Source organism: Brachionichthys hirsutus, chromosome 6 (assembly GCF_040956055.1).
Source record: "Brachionichthys hirsutus isolate HB-005 chromosome 6, CSIRO-AGI_Bhir_v1, whole genome shotgun sequence".
Classification (NCBI taxonomy): domain Eukaryota; kingdom Metazoa; phylum Chordata; class Actinopteri; order Lophiiformes; family Brachionichthyidae; genus Brachionichthys; species Brachionichthys hirsutus.
The window spans coordinates 8,555,341-8,572,974 of NC_090902.1; the positions used below are offsets into that span (position 1 = coordinate 8,555,341).

Here is a 17,634-nt window from a genome sequence, read left to right on the forward strand (position 1 = left end):
GCCCCTCAAATAAAAATCAGATAAACATAGAATATTATCATCATCTTCATCATCACCATGATCCCATAGAACTGGCTGAGAAAACTAAAACTTATTGAAAGTCACAATGCATTATTTATTTGTACTATCTTTTAATATTGCATGATCTTCTATGGAAATATTCTATACTGCAAATAAAGTATATGGAAATTCTGGGAAAAATGTCTCATATTCTGCCAACTGCAATTCTGTTTAACAGAATAAACACACAATATAGTTTAAATTAAAATGATATAACAATAAAAATGAGCAGACATAAAAGTTAAATTACAGAACCTTGTTATGGTGGCTTTTGCTAAAAACATTTTTATTGCATGATGGCTTTTCATAATTCAATAAATTCTCTGGAAAAAAAACTGTTGCTAAAATTCCAATTATGCTATGAGTAAGAAGTAAGAAAGACTCAAACAGAATAAGAGAAGAACAAAACAGGGAAAGACTCAACTCAGTCATGATTGTGTACATTCATAATGCACATTTGGTCCTTATATTGCACTAATGTAAACACTTCAGAAGAATGCTTTCCTACTATGTCTGTTGCATATGTTTTGGCTCAACTTGAGATAAGACAAAAGGCACGGCGTGTTGTTTTGGATTGGTTAGTGTTGTTGTCCTTGATTATTCTGCAAAGGCCTAAAAGGTACTTCCTCAGCAGTGTATTGGTCTGACTTCACATTTCTCTTTAAAAACAAAACAAAACAAACATAAATGTATCATATATCTTCCATATTTCACACCTTCATCATAAATGCTTGCGCATACCCACATACGCAACAGTACATACACAGACAGACAGTCACACACACCAGTTTGCAAAGATATGATGGAGTACTCATTCATTATGGACTCATAATGAAACCCTAACCGTAAGCGTAACCAACACATGCCTAACCATAACCGTTATCCTACCACACTTCACACCCTGCCCTTAATCTTATTAAGAGTGCATTCACATCTCCGGACCAAAGCAGAATGTCTCTGATATTTTGCAGTTATAGTCCTAGTGCACAACGGTATTCATAACATAGAAAAAAAAAGATAAGAAACATAAGCCATATTCTGGAATTAACTGCACCAGAGTTAATTTGGAAAAGGACAGAGACCTGAGATCTGTTCAGGTGCCTTGGTCCTCTTTGGTATGCGCCGAGGTACAGGTGGAAGCATTCACATTTGATTCAATGAGCAGCATACCAGAGGCTGATTAAATTCAATCGGATTTGGCAAGTGTGAACGCATCCATGTCTTTTGTCCCCACAAGGACTGCTGGTCCAAGCAGGTGACGCACACACACACACACACTTACACACACAGTAAATTAATTGCACAATTACACTGCAAATCTCAACATATTTTCCCTCTTCCGTTCTTTGTAATCACTCCACTGTCACAGACTTAGCCAAGTTTCTGGGAAAGTCAACCTGCAAAAAAGAGAAGTAGATTGTCTGAGTAAATATCCTGTGATTCGGACTATGTCTGCGCTGCATGTTTTTAACACCTGATTTTACTCTCTCTTTAATCTCACTGTTTTTTCTCTTGCATATAAATAATTTATCAGATCAGCAAACCAACAGTCTCACAAATCTCTAAGGCTTTGCTCGACTAAAAAAAGCACTATTTAATTAATTAGTCAAAATTGTGTTTATTGCTTACATCAAATCCCCGCAAGACAGCCAAGTGGAAGGACAGGAGCTGCAGGGGGATGACACTGAGGATGCCTTGCAGACAGTCCACAGTATGTGGCAACTCAATGGTCTGGTAGACATTCTCTGACATCTCAGGATCGTCTTGGCTACACAGGATGATGGGCCGACCCTGATGGAGGCAGAGTCACAAGCAATATTGTCAGTAGCTAGTTACTAAATTCATCTTGTTGGATTTGTCGCCTATGTTCACTCTCAGCAAGTTTATTCCATATGAAATGTGCTTTTCAGTCACCTACCGATCTGGCAATAACTTGTTGCAGAGCATTATGGCACTTGGTGTAGCAGCCGTCTCTCATAATGATCATGATGACTGGCATGTCTTTGTCAATAAGTGCCAGAGGACCGTGCTTCAGTTCCCCAGCCAAGATGCCCTCTGAATGCATGTAAGTAATCTCCTTGATTTTCTGAATTAGAATAATGAAAATCAAACAAGTTTTGATAAAATATTTTGCATAATATCACCACTCTGTTCTCATATTTTATTAGAGGTAATTTGCAGATTTTGGACAGACTCACCAGCGCCCCCTCGAGGCAGGTGGCATAGTGGAATCCTCTGCCCATGACGAGTAAGGACCTTTGCTGATACAGTTCATTGGCGATAGCCTTGATCTTGTCATTCAGAGCCAAAACCTTCTTGATCAGGTCTAGTAGTGGAAGAGTGAGAATTATGGACATGGAGTTTAATCACGGTGAAAATATGCGTGCACAATAGATATAGTTTTGTTGCTGGATGTTGAATGTTGTATATAAAAACGCTATGTACTCGTGGAGAGAGCGCAGAGCATTGCGTATGCGAGTTACTGTTTTCCAGCAGGACTGACCTGGTAGCATCCTGAGGCCATTAATGATGTCGAGTCTTCTCGCTTGGAGGGAGAGCCTGTCCTCACTCATCATCAGAGCAAACATGATGAGGGCCACAAACTGACTGGTGTAGGCCTGGATCACATACACAAGAAAAACACCATATAACCTTCAGCTGTTCAGAACAGTGTATCGAGCAAAGAGTTATGTGCTGCCACACAGAAAAATGTGTGTGTATATATATATAGTATCTATATTGCACACAATGGATCCTGGAACATGTTGGTACTGAATTAGAGAGTAGAGCGCAGCGATTTTGGTTACTATAGCAAACAATGACTAATATGAAGGAATGTTGCATACTCAGCATATTGCTGTCGCCATATTCTAGCATTTTTCATGGGCAGTGGGTTTAGTACTAAATACACAGAGGATGCTGGCACAGCTAAGTGCAGCAGAAGGACTCAACGTCAGTATAGAACACGATGAAGTACTGAAGACATGAAGAAATTGCAGTACAGTATAAAATACCTTAGTACTAGCCACTCCTATCTCCGGCCCAGCATTGATGTGGACTCCGCAGTCTGTTTCTCTGCAAATGGAACTGCCCACAGTGTTGGTAATACCGACTGTAAGAGCGCTGTGTTTCTTGCAGTAGCGTAAAGCCATCAACGTGTCTGCCGTCTCTCCTGAGGAGTTGAGAGGAGAGAGAAAAATAAATGCTCTGCTTGTGATGTAGAATTAGTATTAATAAGCTCCCTGTCAGACCAGAAAGAGTAAAGATGCTTTCACCTGCGTTCACATCTGATATTACATTTCTCACTGTTAGAATAGGAGCTAAGGCTTCTGTGCGGTGTTTGCACCTGATTGGCTGATGAAGAAGCAAACATCATCTCTGAAAACTGGTGTGTTGCGGTCCAGGAAGTCACTGGCCAGCTCCACCATGACGGGCAGTTCTGTCAGCTCCTCGAGGAGCTGTCTGGTCTGCAAATTAGGAATACAAATGTAGTAGTTTTATCACTAGCACCGCCAAACCATCATCATCATCATCATCATCATCACGAGTTCATGTGAAATACTCAGGTTCTCCTTCCACTGGTTTGTTACACCGAAGAAAGATAAATCCTTTTACTGAAGTGATAATGATTGAGCAACATATAGCTACGATCCCTTGCAGAGGGGGTTCTCGGGTCAGACCTTAGGGGGGGTCTCAGCCCCCAGGGATAGGACAGGTGTTTGTGCCTGCAGGAATTTTGTTGTTGCCATGACTCCATTAGTCAAGTAAAATAAGCTCCTCTTATTTTACTTGACTAAAGTTCCCTTTCTTTATTAAGTTTCTATTCAGTGCTTAAGTTTACATCTACTCTCGTTACTGCCGCCCACATGGAGGTTATGTAATCACCGCTGTTGGTTTGTTTGTCTGTTTACAAGATGACTCCTAAAAACGTTCTAGATGGGTCTTGATGACATTTCAGGAAATGCTGGGAATTTTACCAGGAACAGTTGATTACATTTTGGTGATGATCCAGAAGAGATTATGGATCACTTTGAAATGTTCATTAGCATTGCAGTTAATGGAGCCTCAATATTGTTCATCAATATCTCGGTTGATTATTGACCGATGTTTATGGAATTTGACACAGTAGGGTGGGGGCCTCTATCTCACCACTGAATTTCATCCGGATCGAATCCAGAATGAGAATGAGCAAAACATATTACATTTTAACATTGAAACCCCATTTAGAGATTTACACAAACTCAGATTCACTTTTACTTTTCTTGGTTGGTGTATAAAGATACCAAGAACAATTTAGAACCTTTTTGGTGATGATTTTCTAGAATCACCATGTGGACGGTGTAAACACTTTAGAAAGCTATTTCTGGTAAACATTGCCATATATCAGCAACATGCAGTAATATCGCTGAATTCCCTGGGCCCAAGCTCACCTGAGATCAACTAACACAAAGTGGAACATTATACTACGTTTTGACTGAGTCCACATTTTTGTAATTGGAAATTGTGGATGCCATGTCTTTCAGAGGAAAGTTAAAAAGGACCACCCAGATTACGACCAGCACTAGTTCTAAAGACGGGATCTGGTACCCCATCTGGTATGGGGGGTGCATTTGTGCCCATGGCATAAGTCACTTATGCATACATCTTTGAAGGAACCAATAATACTAAAAGGCGCACACAGATTGTGACGCTGCCATCCAGATGCCTTTTGCTGGGGTATTGCAGCAACACAATAACAAGCAACAGTCCACCAAACAAAGCGTGGCGTCATAGAAAAACAAGTAAGAGGACTGCGCTTCTCACTGAGGAGGTTTAGAATGAAACGCAATGAACTTGACCCTAACCCTAGAAATTGACAGAGATATGAAAATCAGCACATTTTGATCAGATTCATTCTTTGGACAGTGTGCAAATGTATTTAGAATTTGGGTGGTACTATTATTGTAATAACTATAATTCAACATTTGCATCACTCTGTTTATTCAGATTTTTAATAGCTCTACTTACAGCCACCGCAGCGTGGAAGCTCGTGCCACAGCCAATCAAGATGAGCCGTTTGCAACGCTTGATTTCTTTCAGGTGATCCTTGATCCCGCCAAGAACAACTGAGGGAGTAGATGATGTTAATCTAGTGCTATTTAAAGCACGTATAATTTACTCAACCAGATGAATGTCCATATCAGGCCTCGACTCTTTGAGATCATTACACATGTATAACAGTACTATTGATGTTTAGTCACTTATGAGACTGTCAGGTATGGGTAAAGCATTTAAATGAGAAGCTGGAGGAAGATTATCAATCGAACGCTTTGTTCAAATACAAAGGACAGATCCTGGGCACTGAATTAGTTCCTTCTAGTAATAAGTCAACTTGCACAGGTACAATGCAAACCTTTGTTGGTGTCAAAACAAATCCGGCCTCTCATGGTGTTCACGACTGACTCTGGCTGCTCGAAAATCTCCTTTTGCATGAAGGCATCAAAGTTGCCTGTAAAAAAACAAGGAGCTTATTTATAAATTAGATTCAAGAGGTAAGACAGAAAGCACAGTCGATCCGTAGTGAAAGTGGCTGAGGTGTATTTTGCTTCCACTTCGAGCCAGCAGAGGGCAAACAGGTATAACATGAGTCTTGATGACAATGCTGCCTGTATATACACAACAAAGTACTTTCCCATTTCACCCACTAGATAACAACAACACTCCAGTGTCAAACCTTTCATGATCTGCTGCAGCTCCATCTGCAGGGTCTGGATTGCCCTCACCGGGTTCTCCCCAGCCTGTCGGTTCACCCTGTGGATGGACAGTTTACCGTTGGTCACCAATGCGATGTCGTCGTCCTCCATGTATAAAACCTTGTTGGTGTGCTCGATGATGGCGCTGTGGGCACAGACAGGATGAAGATGGCGATCGTCAGTTTTACTTTTGACACTGACAACATGACAATTAGGAATTGTCTGATGGCGGGCGTCTCACCTGGCATCAGAGGCAAAGTAATACTCCACAGCAATGGTCTCCCCCACAGACTTGATGTCTTTGGAGCAGTCAGGACGGTTGTGGCTGTTCTTCTCCTGAATTCCTTCCTTAAAGTGAGCTACAGGGTCAAATGGCAGAGGTCAAGGGTCAGAGGTCACATAGCGACTTAAGTGACTAAAACAAACAGGATCTGCTTGTGACTTGACGGCTTCCACTCAACTTCCAGATGTAGTCAAGTCCCTTCTTCATTTTGTTCTGATTTGATATCTTGCTGTGACCGTCTGTTAACTTGTGGAAGTCATCAGTGAATATTATTTATGACCACATTTTCTCTCCTCTTTTGCAATGCATTTCTGTCAGAGACAAGTTCTTTCTTGACCAAATCATTGGAGCCAAAGTTTTTAAACCTAATCCGGAGCATCTAATGAAGCACTTAACAAAGGCTGGAACGGGCTAATGGAATGATGACAGAACAGTAGGTCCCCAGAAAAGAAGAGCCATATGCACATGGGGATTAGGATTGCCAACTGTCCCTTGATAAATGGAATCGTCCCGTATTTGGACGCGGGCATACAGGAAACAACAAGGATCAAAAATAAACTGCTGTAAGCTATGGTGCCGATGAACAACAGGGTGAAGTGAATGAGAATTAAATCAAATTGTTATTCTCCTCTTCCGCTCTGTGACAAACGAGCTGACCGAACACCCACACGTTGCTGTGATGCCACAGAATGCGGCTCACCTCATTGGCTGAAGCGCTGTCACTGTGTTTTTTTGTGAAGAAGACACAACATTGCAGCGTGGATGACACCGGCACGAATTCGGAGGCACGGCTCTCGTATGCTGCCGAAAGTACGCCAGCGAGCACCATTGCATTGCCATGCATGATGGAGCATTGAGCTTTGAGTTCTTGAGTTCGACTCAAGAACTCTGCGTAGTTATGGCACAAAGTTTACATTTTTAAAGACTTTTAGTTTAAAAAAAAATAATTCTATCCACGAGATGCCCCCTACTTTTTTTGCCCAGGGAGTTGGCATGGCAACCCTAAAGGGTATGGATGTCAGCAAGGGGATTAGTTCAAACAACCAAAGGCTTTTAAATATGTCTTCTAATAGGGACAGCAGTTACTACATGTCATAAAGACCTTTATCACTACACATCACGTTTGGCTTCCTTATGGCACCGCGCTGCTTATATCCGCTTTAAACCTTGGACTGATACGACGTGAGCTATTAAGAACCATAAATTGAAGTAAATAGATAAGACAGTGAAGACAGTCCGTCCCACAGTAGAGACAAAGAAGGAGCAACCATAAATGCACGGCTTGGCTCGCAGTAAATAACTGTGACGGGTATCTGGAATATAACAAGAGAAACTGTCTTTTAAATACTTTCCTGTTCTGGTATTCGGAACCAAAATGAATTTCCGATAGACCGCTAGCCTCTAAAATTACACAAAGAAACCTGCAGCAACAACAAATTGGCTGGCTCGGATCATTTTAAATGGAATGATTGCACAATGGATGCCAGAAACAAAAAACCATGTTGTATTACTTACACTCTAAGTATGGAGTGAATGAATAATGCACAATGTAAAGCGCCTTTGCCCAGAAAAGCAATTATTTATTATTTTTACTCCTGCAGTTGGCCAATAGCGTCATTTTGACTGAGTTAGTGTGGATTTGTTACAGCACATCAGAGAAAAGCAACAGTCAGAAAACATTACGCTGCATTTCATGGAGAAATTAGGAATGGCGAGCTCTCCCCCTTGTTTTGAGGCTATTGACTAAGTCTACTTTCTGGTTATGTTGCTGGGTCACAGAGTGTTTAAGCAGACACTTTATCCCTCTGGGCCATGGCGTGTCACCGTCATTCAAAACTGTTAAGAGCATTATCAAAAAGGCATGCCATTTAATTTGGTGACGCGATCCTTGAGCGTGACGAACATGAGAACAGTAGTTTATTTAGACTTCTTCCCACCTATGCAAATCTGACGCTGAGAATACTCTGTAGCTCACCATATCTGTGCATGGCTGAAAACCATCCCAAACAAACATTTACTCATGTTAGAGTTTGCTCAATACGACAGTGCCAGTCTGTTGTAGAAAATGATTCGACCTTTATCGAGTTATCTTTTTTTATACTGTGTCTTGGGACTAAGCAAAAAGCTTCAGGGGTCAGAAACTCTTAATTTGAAAACCTTCCTGACCAATGAAACAGTGATTGTCTTTACGCTCCCCAGACAGACGGGTAGTGACGGGTGATTATTGGCTGGAACAAGATCAGGATGCTCTCAGGTGTATGAATCTGACCTGACAGGAAGAATGTTTGGCTTCTACCTAATGTATTTATGTGTGTGTGTGTGTGTGTGTGTATTTAAGCAGATGTAGGGTACATTTTAAGCAGCAGAGAGAGAGGAACAGAGCTCACCACTGTTGTACTGGATGGGGATGTTGTCGGTCAACAGCTCATGCTCACTCCGCACACCAATGAGCAGTGGGCTTCCTCTCCTACAAGGACAGGAATGGAGGGAGGGAGGTAGAGATGGAGAATGGGGGAGGGGAGAGAAGGTATGAGTGAGGAGGGCATGAAAAGTGCATTACCGTAATTCAATATTTTAAACAAGGGTTTCACATCATTTTGTGCAGAGAGGGGCCCAGAAATCTCCTCACACGAAATCTCACCTGTCTAATCTTAACAATTTTACAAGTAGGCCTATCCGCCATTTGTCTTTATCCCTGTTGATTTTCCTCATATTTCCTGGACCATGCCATTGCTTCCTCACCACCCAATGGTTTTGTATTGTCTCCTATTGACTGTGAAGGAAGACAAGGTGCAACTCGATCCTACAGGTGAGTAAGGAGGCTGTAAAATCCCTTTATATGCTCATCTTGCGGTACAATGCAAAATAAATCTCTTCATAGTGAGCAATTATGACATCAACGCTTGAGAGACGCATCCGCACACGCCTCTCCTTATTGTCCGAATTTTTTTCTCTCTCTCTGCTTAGTGTTTCTCAGGGACTTGGCTGTGCTGACGTAAGGCAACGGGTTGTTTTAAGGGGTGTGGGGCTTGAACAAAACAAAAGCATATGGTCTCTCCGACCAATACAATATTTACCATGCGGGAGGGAGAGACACGACACAAAGGCATGTGAGAAAAGCGAGGACAACTGACGTCAAAGAGAAAACGGCAGAGAGGAGGAAACAAACAACAGACTTGAGAAAAAGTTCGAGAGCGAGAGAGAATGAGACATGAAAAACAGTAAAAGTCCAGCTGGGAGGCCAAACCCTGGAAAGAAACGGTGGGTGGTGACGAGCATTACTAGATAATTACAAACATTCCTCCATACAGACATCCCGTGAGACAATTCTGACTAGTCAACATATTAATCACAAAAGGAACGCCACGCAATCCTCTCTCCAGAAACTTCAAGTGCAGAATACAATATACAACGAGCATACTAATGAGATGCTTTATTGGTACGTTTGTCAAGGAGCAGCCATGCTAACACCGGCGCAGCCAATGTTTCCCTAAATCACCAGTAATGACCCTCTTATCTCCCTTCATATTATTGTCCTCCTGCCCTCCTCCTGTTTTACTCGCATGCGCCAACAGTCCCCCCCCCCCCCCCCCCGCCCCGTCCTTGACAGCTTACCAGGCGAATAATATGAAAACATTAAGTGATCAGAAATGATCAAGCAGGAGTCTTTCTGGCAAGGACGAAACAGGAAACTCCGTTAATGACTCACAGAGACGCCGGCATCGGCCCGGCAGCCCAGAGGCCCAGGAAGAAGAGGGGGGGGAAATCTGGATTCAGACTCTGCTCCGCTCCGGTCTTTGACACAGATAAGACGGACGCATGCTTTGTGGGGCAGGAACCTTCTCTTATTTATTGCGCTGCTTGATCAACAGTCCATTTGCTTATCATCATAAGAAAAGCGTGTTAACAACATGTCGCATTTAATGGATAAAAGACGTCTCCTCCAATCAGAAGACTCGCCTCCATTGTGTGTGTGTGTGTATGTGTGTGTACCAACCTGGTGGACACAGCCTCCCAAGGGAAATGACGGCTTTTAAACACCAAAGCGAAGGCCCCCTCCTGAGACAGAAATAAGCAGAGGAAACCCTGAATTGACATTTAGGTGCATGGACGTGTGAAATCAATCCTCAAGTCGACTATTGGGCAAGACGAGGATGAGCGTTTCAACCTATAAAGATGAAGATGGGAAGCTAGACCTTTTACAAAACAACTTTTCTTTGAGTCTTCTGGCTCTGTAGGTTTTGGTTTGGGCTAAGGGGGTGCGGGTGAGGGTTGGGAAGCAGTCGGGGTTGGGGTGGGGGGGGGGGGGTGCTAAAAGAAATAAGACCTCCATTGTACAAGACCAGCTGTGTTTCGAAAGCACTGACAGCAACGCTGCCTGTGGTGGTTCGAAGCAGAGCTGGCTTTGAGTGTGTTTGTGTGTGGTGGTGAGAGTAGGGGGGGTAAGAGGAGGAGAGGGGAGGGCATCACGGTCATGAGGCTCGTCTATCTGGTTCCCATTATTACAAATTCTATGGAGCTGCCCCCCCCCCCCCCCACTTGGTGCTTCTGAGAGTGCCCACTGCAACCAAATGAGCGAGGCCCCAGAAGTTGTTCACTGAAACAAGAGAATCCTGCTCAGTCTCACCCTAAAACTTTTTACAAGTGATGATGTCACCTATGATGCTACTTGGGCGGTTGCCGTAGAGACAGTGATGGCATATAGGGTTTCAACGGACGGGAAATTCATGCAGTCCGCCCCCCCGGCCCCAAATTCCAGAATGAACAAATGAGCGTGTGTATGACCGGTCATGACACACACATTCTATGACGCTGGTGGAAGAAAGGAATTAGAGGTGACATCTAGCATCTCGCAGTGTCATTGTAAGAGGAAGATTAGCACGCCGCCGCCGCCAGTGCTGCTGTGGGCTATGCGGTTTGTGGCGTGTTGGCAGTCATCGTTTGTAAGTCGGATTATGGGATGTTGGCATGAAGCGCTCACCAGCTGCTGAATGACCCTCTCCACCAGGGTGGAGAAGGTGATGCTTTCGCTCTCTCGGTTGTCGTAAATGTATTTGGTGAGCTTTGGGATAACCTCTGTGTCCGTCTGCGACTCAAATTCATATCCTTTGGTGATCTGAAGGGAAGAAGAAGATGTAGCTTATATTAACAGCAATATAAACACGCTGAAGATATGAGTCATTGTGGAAACACCAGTTGAACCAGTAGTGTTTGACTTTAACAATCAATACTGTTAACCACAGCCATCATATAAAAAAAAAAGGTGCAAAACAAACAGGTCTCTGCAAATATCATAATAGCACCTCGCAACCTTGGCAATCAAGGTAGTGAAAGGCGTCCACTTTCTGCAGTCTATTAAAGGCAATATAAACTATAGTCACATATGGCCAAACGTCTCATATCCTGCATCCACCTAATATTGTTCATATTAGCCTCATGCCCTTGTTAATTTACTTTATTGAACGTAAATGTCTTCAATTTACCCGGGACACTAAGATCTTCATTACTGTGTTTGCTAAAGTATCTTTCAACAGCCATTAGACAGATGCCAGACAGACAGACATATAGACTGACAGACAGACACTAAAGAAGCATGAGCAAATAGCATAATTCCATGCGGAATGTTTAATGTTCATTCATCGACTTTGAACAGATTTCATTAGTGTCAAACAAATTATATTTAGAAGATGTCCACAAGTCGCCTTTTATTTAACTAGTAATGCTGGATGGCGTCTGAACGTGGAGTTCTGCTGCTGGTAGCTGGATGATATGGGCAAAGTATAATAAATGATATGAATTCTTTCACTCATTTAAAATGATTTCTTCTTCTGAAGCATTTGTGTGATGCTGCTCAGAGTGGTTTCCGATGCACTGAATCAGTCCACAACAAAAGGAACGCCTACACCTTGACATTTGTCGAACCTTTAAGCAAGACAAAGGAGGCAGCACTGTGCTGGTGACAGCGCAGCTTGATGCTGAGCAGGGTGAGGGCTGTCACGGTCGTATGACGGCCGCTGAAATGATACCGACTCCAAGTCATTTAGTTGGAATTCCTAAAGATAACAAGACTTACCAGATACTCCCTCAGCTCTTTGTAGTTGGTAATGATGCCGTTGTGAATGACGACAAACTCTGTGAACGGGAACCGAGAGGGAACTGATTAGACAAAAAGGTCTAAAGGTCAAAAGTTAATTTTAGTGACGCTCTAATAAATCCTCTTCCCTGTTCTGTCCTGATATTTAGCTCATATGGATAAAACTCTTGCGCCGTTAGATCAACCCCACAATAGAGCTACTCTACATCCGAAGTGCGTCGTCATCGGAGTAGATGTTTGTCAGCAGCGACGGAAATGACACGTAATAATGCGGTAGGGTGGGAGTTCAAAAGCAGGCTACCCAAAGATATGTCAATCTGTGCACACAAGTATACACGACAGTACACGAGTATACACGACAGTACACATTACCATTGTCCTTGTCAGAGCGATGGGGGTGGCTGTTGATAGCACTGGGCTCTCCGTGTGTGGCCCACCGAGTGTGAGCGAGGCCAAAGTGTGTGAACAGCTCCTCCTCCAAGTTCAGCGAGTCTTTTTCTGAACAGGAAAAACACAAGAGTAAGACTTAACAAGGGAACAAATTACATACAGCACGACGGACTCAGATTCACGTCTCATGTATGAATTAGTGAGGCAAGACTTCCTGCTGCTCAAAGTCACTTTGGAGGTCACGCGACCAGTTCGCATTTGCTATAGTAGCGTGGTCAGCTAGAAATGTTACTTGACATTTACTTTATAAATGGACTGACATGCAGTCAGGTTGGTTTGATTTCAGCTACGTAAAAGCACACAAGCAGAACATTCATGAAATGTCTGCAGGGAGCTTTAAAAGAGCCGCTCAAGATGTTAATTGAGTCGGGTCATAGTGTTCTTGACTTTTCTCTGAGCAGATCTTCAAAAGTAAAAGCTTTAAAAAATGGTTGAGTGTGTAAAACAACCTTAAAACACTAAATGGATGGTTATAAAAATTTGTCACAATAGAGATTTGGAGTAATAAAGAAGAAGTTTACACAGAAAAGATGCAGCAAATTAGCATAAACCCACTGTAGAGCTCCTCATCCAGAGCCTTGACCTTCCCTTTCTTCTTGATCAGGCAGATGGTGTTGCCGTTGATGCCGGTGGTCGCCTTCTTGGTGCCATCCACTGCGATCCCTATAACGCCAAACAGTTGGGGAATAATGTGAATTATTCCATCGTGAGATAAGAAGAAGCTTTCATGGTAAAACTTTTTGTCATGAAAACACCGAAAGGCAGTTAAGGTGATGGACCATTCCATGAAAGTCTGACGTGGGGGTCTGATCTTGGTTAGAAGTCAGCAGAGCGCTAGCAGCAGCAGCCGAAATATTGAAATCACGATAAACTGCCAAGATAATATTTTTGTTTGACTGTGTAAATGAAAGTGTTTGTTTTTTTCCTTGCAGGAATGCCATCTCAATCCCTCGTGCAGCTGCTGGTATTCGTTGCTTTTATAAGTTTCTCGTCATGTCGTCGCAATAATCGCGCCTTTTACGATGGACGTCAACACGTCCAGTACCGTAGGAGTCCAGTTTGAAAGGCCCAGCTGCACATGAGACACATCGGTTCCGTATGATTCAACACAAGATCATTTGATTAATTAAAAATTGATACTTTGAAGAGCTGTCAAACATTTCATGGATCCCATTCACAAGGGCACGGTGTATGCAGGTGTTGCCAAGGAGCACGTGGAGCTTTGGTGCGTCGTCTGTGTGGCAAAAAACCGAAGCTGGGTCTCTTACCTGCTGAATCATACCCTCTGTACTCCAGTCTATGCAGTCCCTTTACCAGCGTCTCAAATATCTCCTTTCTGGTGCGAGGCACTTGGTAATTCAGGTAGGCAAAGATCCCTTTTAGAGAAGGATAATAAGACGTAAACATCATAAGCTACACAAAAAAGCGGGGCAGCGACAAGGATCCGGTTCATTATACATGGCAGAACATGGTTGATCAAGCCTATAGCATAGCCGTGCAATATTTTTTAAATTTTTATTATGTTTAATATTTACCACAAGCTTTGAAAAGAGCAGATAAGACTCCAGAAGTAACATCTGTCTACTCTAATGTATTGCATTTCATGTTAGCCTGTGGTTATGTTGTCCTTATATACCTGTCCACGTTTGTGTGTGTGTGTGTGTGTGTGTGTGTGTGTGCGTGCGTGCGTGCGTGTAGGAATGCTCCTGCAGCTCTGCGGCTGTGGGCGCACACAGCTGGCCATTGACGGACAGCACATTGAGCGCAGTGTCGGATCGGCCAGGAACCTTCCCCGCAGCCTTTGGCCTCTCCCTTGTGGACGCGAGGAGAAGCCAGAGAGCCGTTCACGCGTTTCCTCCCGGGCTGTCCGACGTCCCTGTTCCACCGCGGGACGAGCGAGACTGCTCGAAGCTGGGATGTTCGTTTATTGTGCCGATTTGGTGTTTTTTATGAGCGGATCCGGGTTCGTTTCGTGATGGAATGTAATAATCGGTGTGGTTTTGTGGCAGCTGCTGCAACTTACTTGCCTGCTCCGGCCGCACTGACACGTAGCAGGCTGAAGCTCTTCTGGTATCCGCACAGCTTCGGGCAGAGCGGCCAACCCGTCGCGGATCAACCGGTTAAAATCAGGAACACAACCACAAACAAGGCCGCAATAGCTACGTAAGAAGTGCACCGTGATCTGATACGCAGGATTCATCGTTATTTACGCGTCGGGGTTCGGTGATAACGGCGTTACCGCTGTTGGTAACCGTGGAATAGAAGCCCGTGCGTAATGCGCGCAGCTACTTTCCAGCAAGACACCGAAGTCGTTAAAAAAAAAAAAAAAAAAAAGGCAAACTTACCACACATGGTTCCGAGTTTATCCGCCTTCGTTTGACACCGTTCTCTGGGTAAAAATGTCTCGCAGTTCCCCGGTCGAGGTGATGCTTGTCCTGCTGCCGCGCTCAGAGCGACTCCCACCGCTCTTATAGCGCGGAGGCGGCGGCCCCTCCCTCCCTGCGCTCCTGTCAACGCGTCCTGCAGACGCGCTGATACTTCTCTTCTTTTGAATTGATGCGCCTCCATTTGCATCAAGACTACATTTTGCTTTAAAGAGCGTTCATCTTTTAATTTAAAGGCCAAACCGATGGGTGACGCTTGTTAAACCCGTATGTGGAGTATAAGAGGCGAATTAAAACTAGTTACAGTTGTCGGTCATTTTGTTTTCTTTGTTCGTTTATTGCAGGGGTGTCAAACTCAGTTTCTCTGAGGGCCAGATCAGCATTATGGTTGCCCTCAAAGGGTCAAATCAATCGATCAAACTTATTTAAAAATTTTAAAAACACAAGTTATGACATTACCTTTGTTCAAAACTCTTTCGTCACTGTTGAGAGGGGCAGAACTACAGAACAACCAATAGTTGCAAGCTGCTCAGAACATGTGACAGACGCAGCATTTTCCAAAAACAAATGTCTGCACACAACTCTCGAGGGCCACAAAAAATGATGTGGCGGGCCACATTTGGCTCCCGGGCCTTGAGTTTGACACCTGTGGTTTATTGGATCCAAGGTCTGTCTCTGACGCCATTTTGGGCTCTTGGACTCTGTACACCGAACCCTTGGCTTGTGAATGAAGTACCCAAATCTTTACTCGAAAATGAAACAGAATTTCTATCGCATAGCAGTAAATTTGGTTGGTTCATCAGTAATCTCAAAATGCACCGCCTTTGATACGTGAATCGAACGCAATAACTCAACTAGTCCAAACATGTACATGCGTAATTTAGTTTCCACAGACCGTCTGGTTGGCAGGTGCCCCTTTTTCCATAGTGGGATTTTTCTTCTCTGGAGGATTGGATGCTGGACAGCACAGTGGATTGGATTGGTGGTAAACCTGTCACCGCCTCACAACAAGAAGGTTCTGGGTTTTTTTTTTTTTTACTTGCAGGTTCCTCCCATGATCTGAAACAAACAAACAATAATATGAATAAATGTTTTCCTCATCTTAACAAGCCGAGCATGGTGAGGATGGGGTGGAGGAGAGTGTTTATGAGTTGTTTTATCATCCATCGTTTGAACACACATCAGTTAGTGTTTGGGAACAGTCCAGACGTCTGTGGTTTCCACAATGAGACTTTGGTAGCATTCATTCCAAACGGTGAGGTGCAATAAATATAACTTCCATATTCAACAGTGCCTTCACAGATGCACGCTTTAGCACCCCCTCCATTCTGTCTCAGGTTCTGGCTTTTCAGCAACAAACAAAGTGTATTTACTGACAATAGTTTTCCAAGGTGTGTTCCTGAGCCCATGTGTTTACTACCTATAAAAAATAATCTTGTTTTACTGCAGTGCCAGCTGAGGGACCCAAAGCCACCACATGGTGGTTTTTGGTCTCTCCCCTTATGTGCAGATTTCTTCTGATTCCTTGAATATGGAGACATTTCTAAATTCATTAGAATTGTGCTTTGAGAAATATTGTTCTTACTCTGCTGGAGTATTTGCCCATGCAAAACATCAGTTCAGCAGTTCTTGTGTCATAAAAGAAAATGTTTGGAAATGTATTTTCCAATTGTTTCTTGTTGGAATAAAACAAGGAAAAAGCCTCAAAAATCAAATGCAGTTAGTGAAGTGGATAAATTATTTTGCAAAGTTTTCAAGAAATTGTGTTTAAAAGGTTAGCAGATGGTGGGCTTCGATTTATGTATCAGGTATAGCATCTCAACTTTAAGCTTGAAATGAAAGCTATAGTCATCTATCTGTAGTCATAATGTGTCAATGTGAGAAGGAAATCGGTGCAATAGGATCCCTCGATGCCTGTTGGTAATTATATTTACACCGCACTGGTCCACGTTGAGAACCAACCCACTGCACAGGGAAATAGGAAATCCTATACAGAGGTTCTTTTTTTCACTGGTGCTTTTCCGCCGGTGTGTCTTTTTGACTGTTAGGAAGATAAAATAAAAACTACTTGACATTTTTTTTCTGACACTCTGTAAGAAAGAGCCTATTAAATGTTTTTCTGTGGCTCTGGATAAAGAGGGGGAGTCGGAAATCCTTTTCAGGCGACCTGAGTAAAGACAAAATGAATGACTCAGCTTTATTATTTAATAAAACAAACTTGCCAAGCACCTCATAAGTGATCAAACTGAACATTTGTTTTTCACCTAGGAAACGAGAAAAATACCAAAGTGCATTATTAATAACTGGTTGAAGCCGGAAGATCTCTGCAATGTGGCTACACTAAAGCAGTTCTGAAAAGAAGAGCGGGGCCAAATTCCTCCACAGCATCAGAGATGGATCTCTACGTACAGGAAGTATTCGATTGCAGTTCATGCTACTAAAATTAGCACAACCAGCTATTATATTGAGAGGGCATATACCTTTTAACATAGGTGATTCGGGTATTGGATAAACTTTTGCCTTGTTAAGTAAAATTATTATTAATAAGCTAAAAGTGTAGCTCATGTTTAGTCAAGCCACCTTTGTGATATGTTTATTTCTATGTTTATTTTTTTCTCTCCAAAAAATGCA

At 43.0% G+C, this 17,634-nt stretch overlaps 1 protein-coding gene across 1 annotated transcript; it reads right to left on the reverse strand.

The window, feature by feature from the left end:
• Nucleotides 1–1,345: 1,345 nt before the first annotated feature.
• On the reverse strand, nt 1,346–14,819 carry gfpt2 (glutamine-fructose-6-phosphate transaminase 2). The gene is made up of 19 exons (XM_068740773.1): nt 14,643–14,819; nt 13,888–14,032; nt 13,175–13,282; nt 12,542–12,667; nt 12,149–12,207; nt 11,057–11,191; nt 10,073–10,134; nt 8,463–8,542; nt 6,034–6,151; nt 5,774–5,937; nt 5,453–5,548; nt 5,068–5,165; nt 3,407–3,527; nt 3,075–3,232; nt 2,564–2,678; nt 2,259–2,386; nt 1,979–2,146; nt 1,690–1,851; nt 1,346–1,457 (listed from the first exon to the last, which is right to left on the reverse strand). Exons 1-19 carry the CDS (start codon nt 14,817–14,819, stop codon nt 1,413–1,415), a joined length of 2,265 nt encoding a protein of 754 aa, XP_068596874.1. The 3' UTR covers nt 1,346–1,412.
• Nucleotides 14,820–17,634: the final 2,815 nt, after the last annotated feature.

What these genes read in the sequence shown, in the direction of transcription:
- gfpt2 (XM_068740773.1), bottom strand. Translation starts at nt 14,819, where the DNA reads ATGAATCCTGCGTATCAGATCACGGTGCACTTCTTACGTAGCTATTGC. An exon ending in TTGTTTTGACACCAACAAAG is followed by an intron (nt 5,166 to 5,452) that starts GTTTGCATTGTA and finishes CTACTCCCTCAG; the next exon opens with TTGTTCTTGGCGGGATCAAG. An exon ending in TAGGAGTGGCTAGTACTAAG is followed by an intron (nt 2,679 to 3,074) that starts GTATTTTATACT and finishes TATGTGATCCAG; the next exon opens with GCCTACACCAGTCAGTTTGT.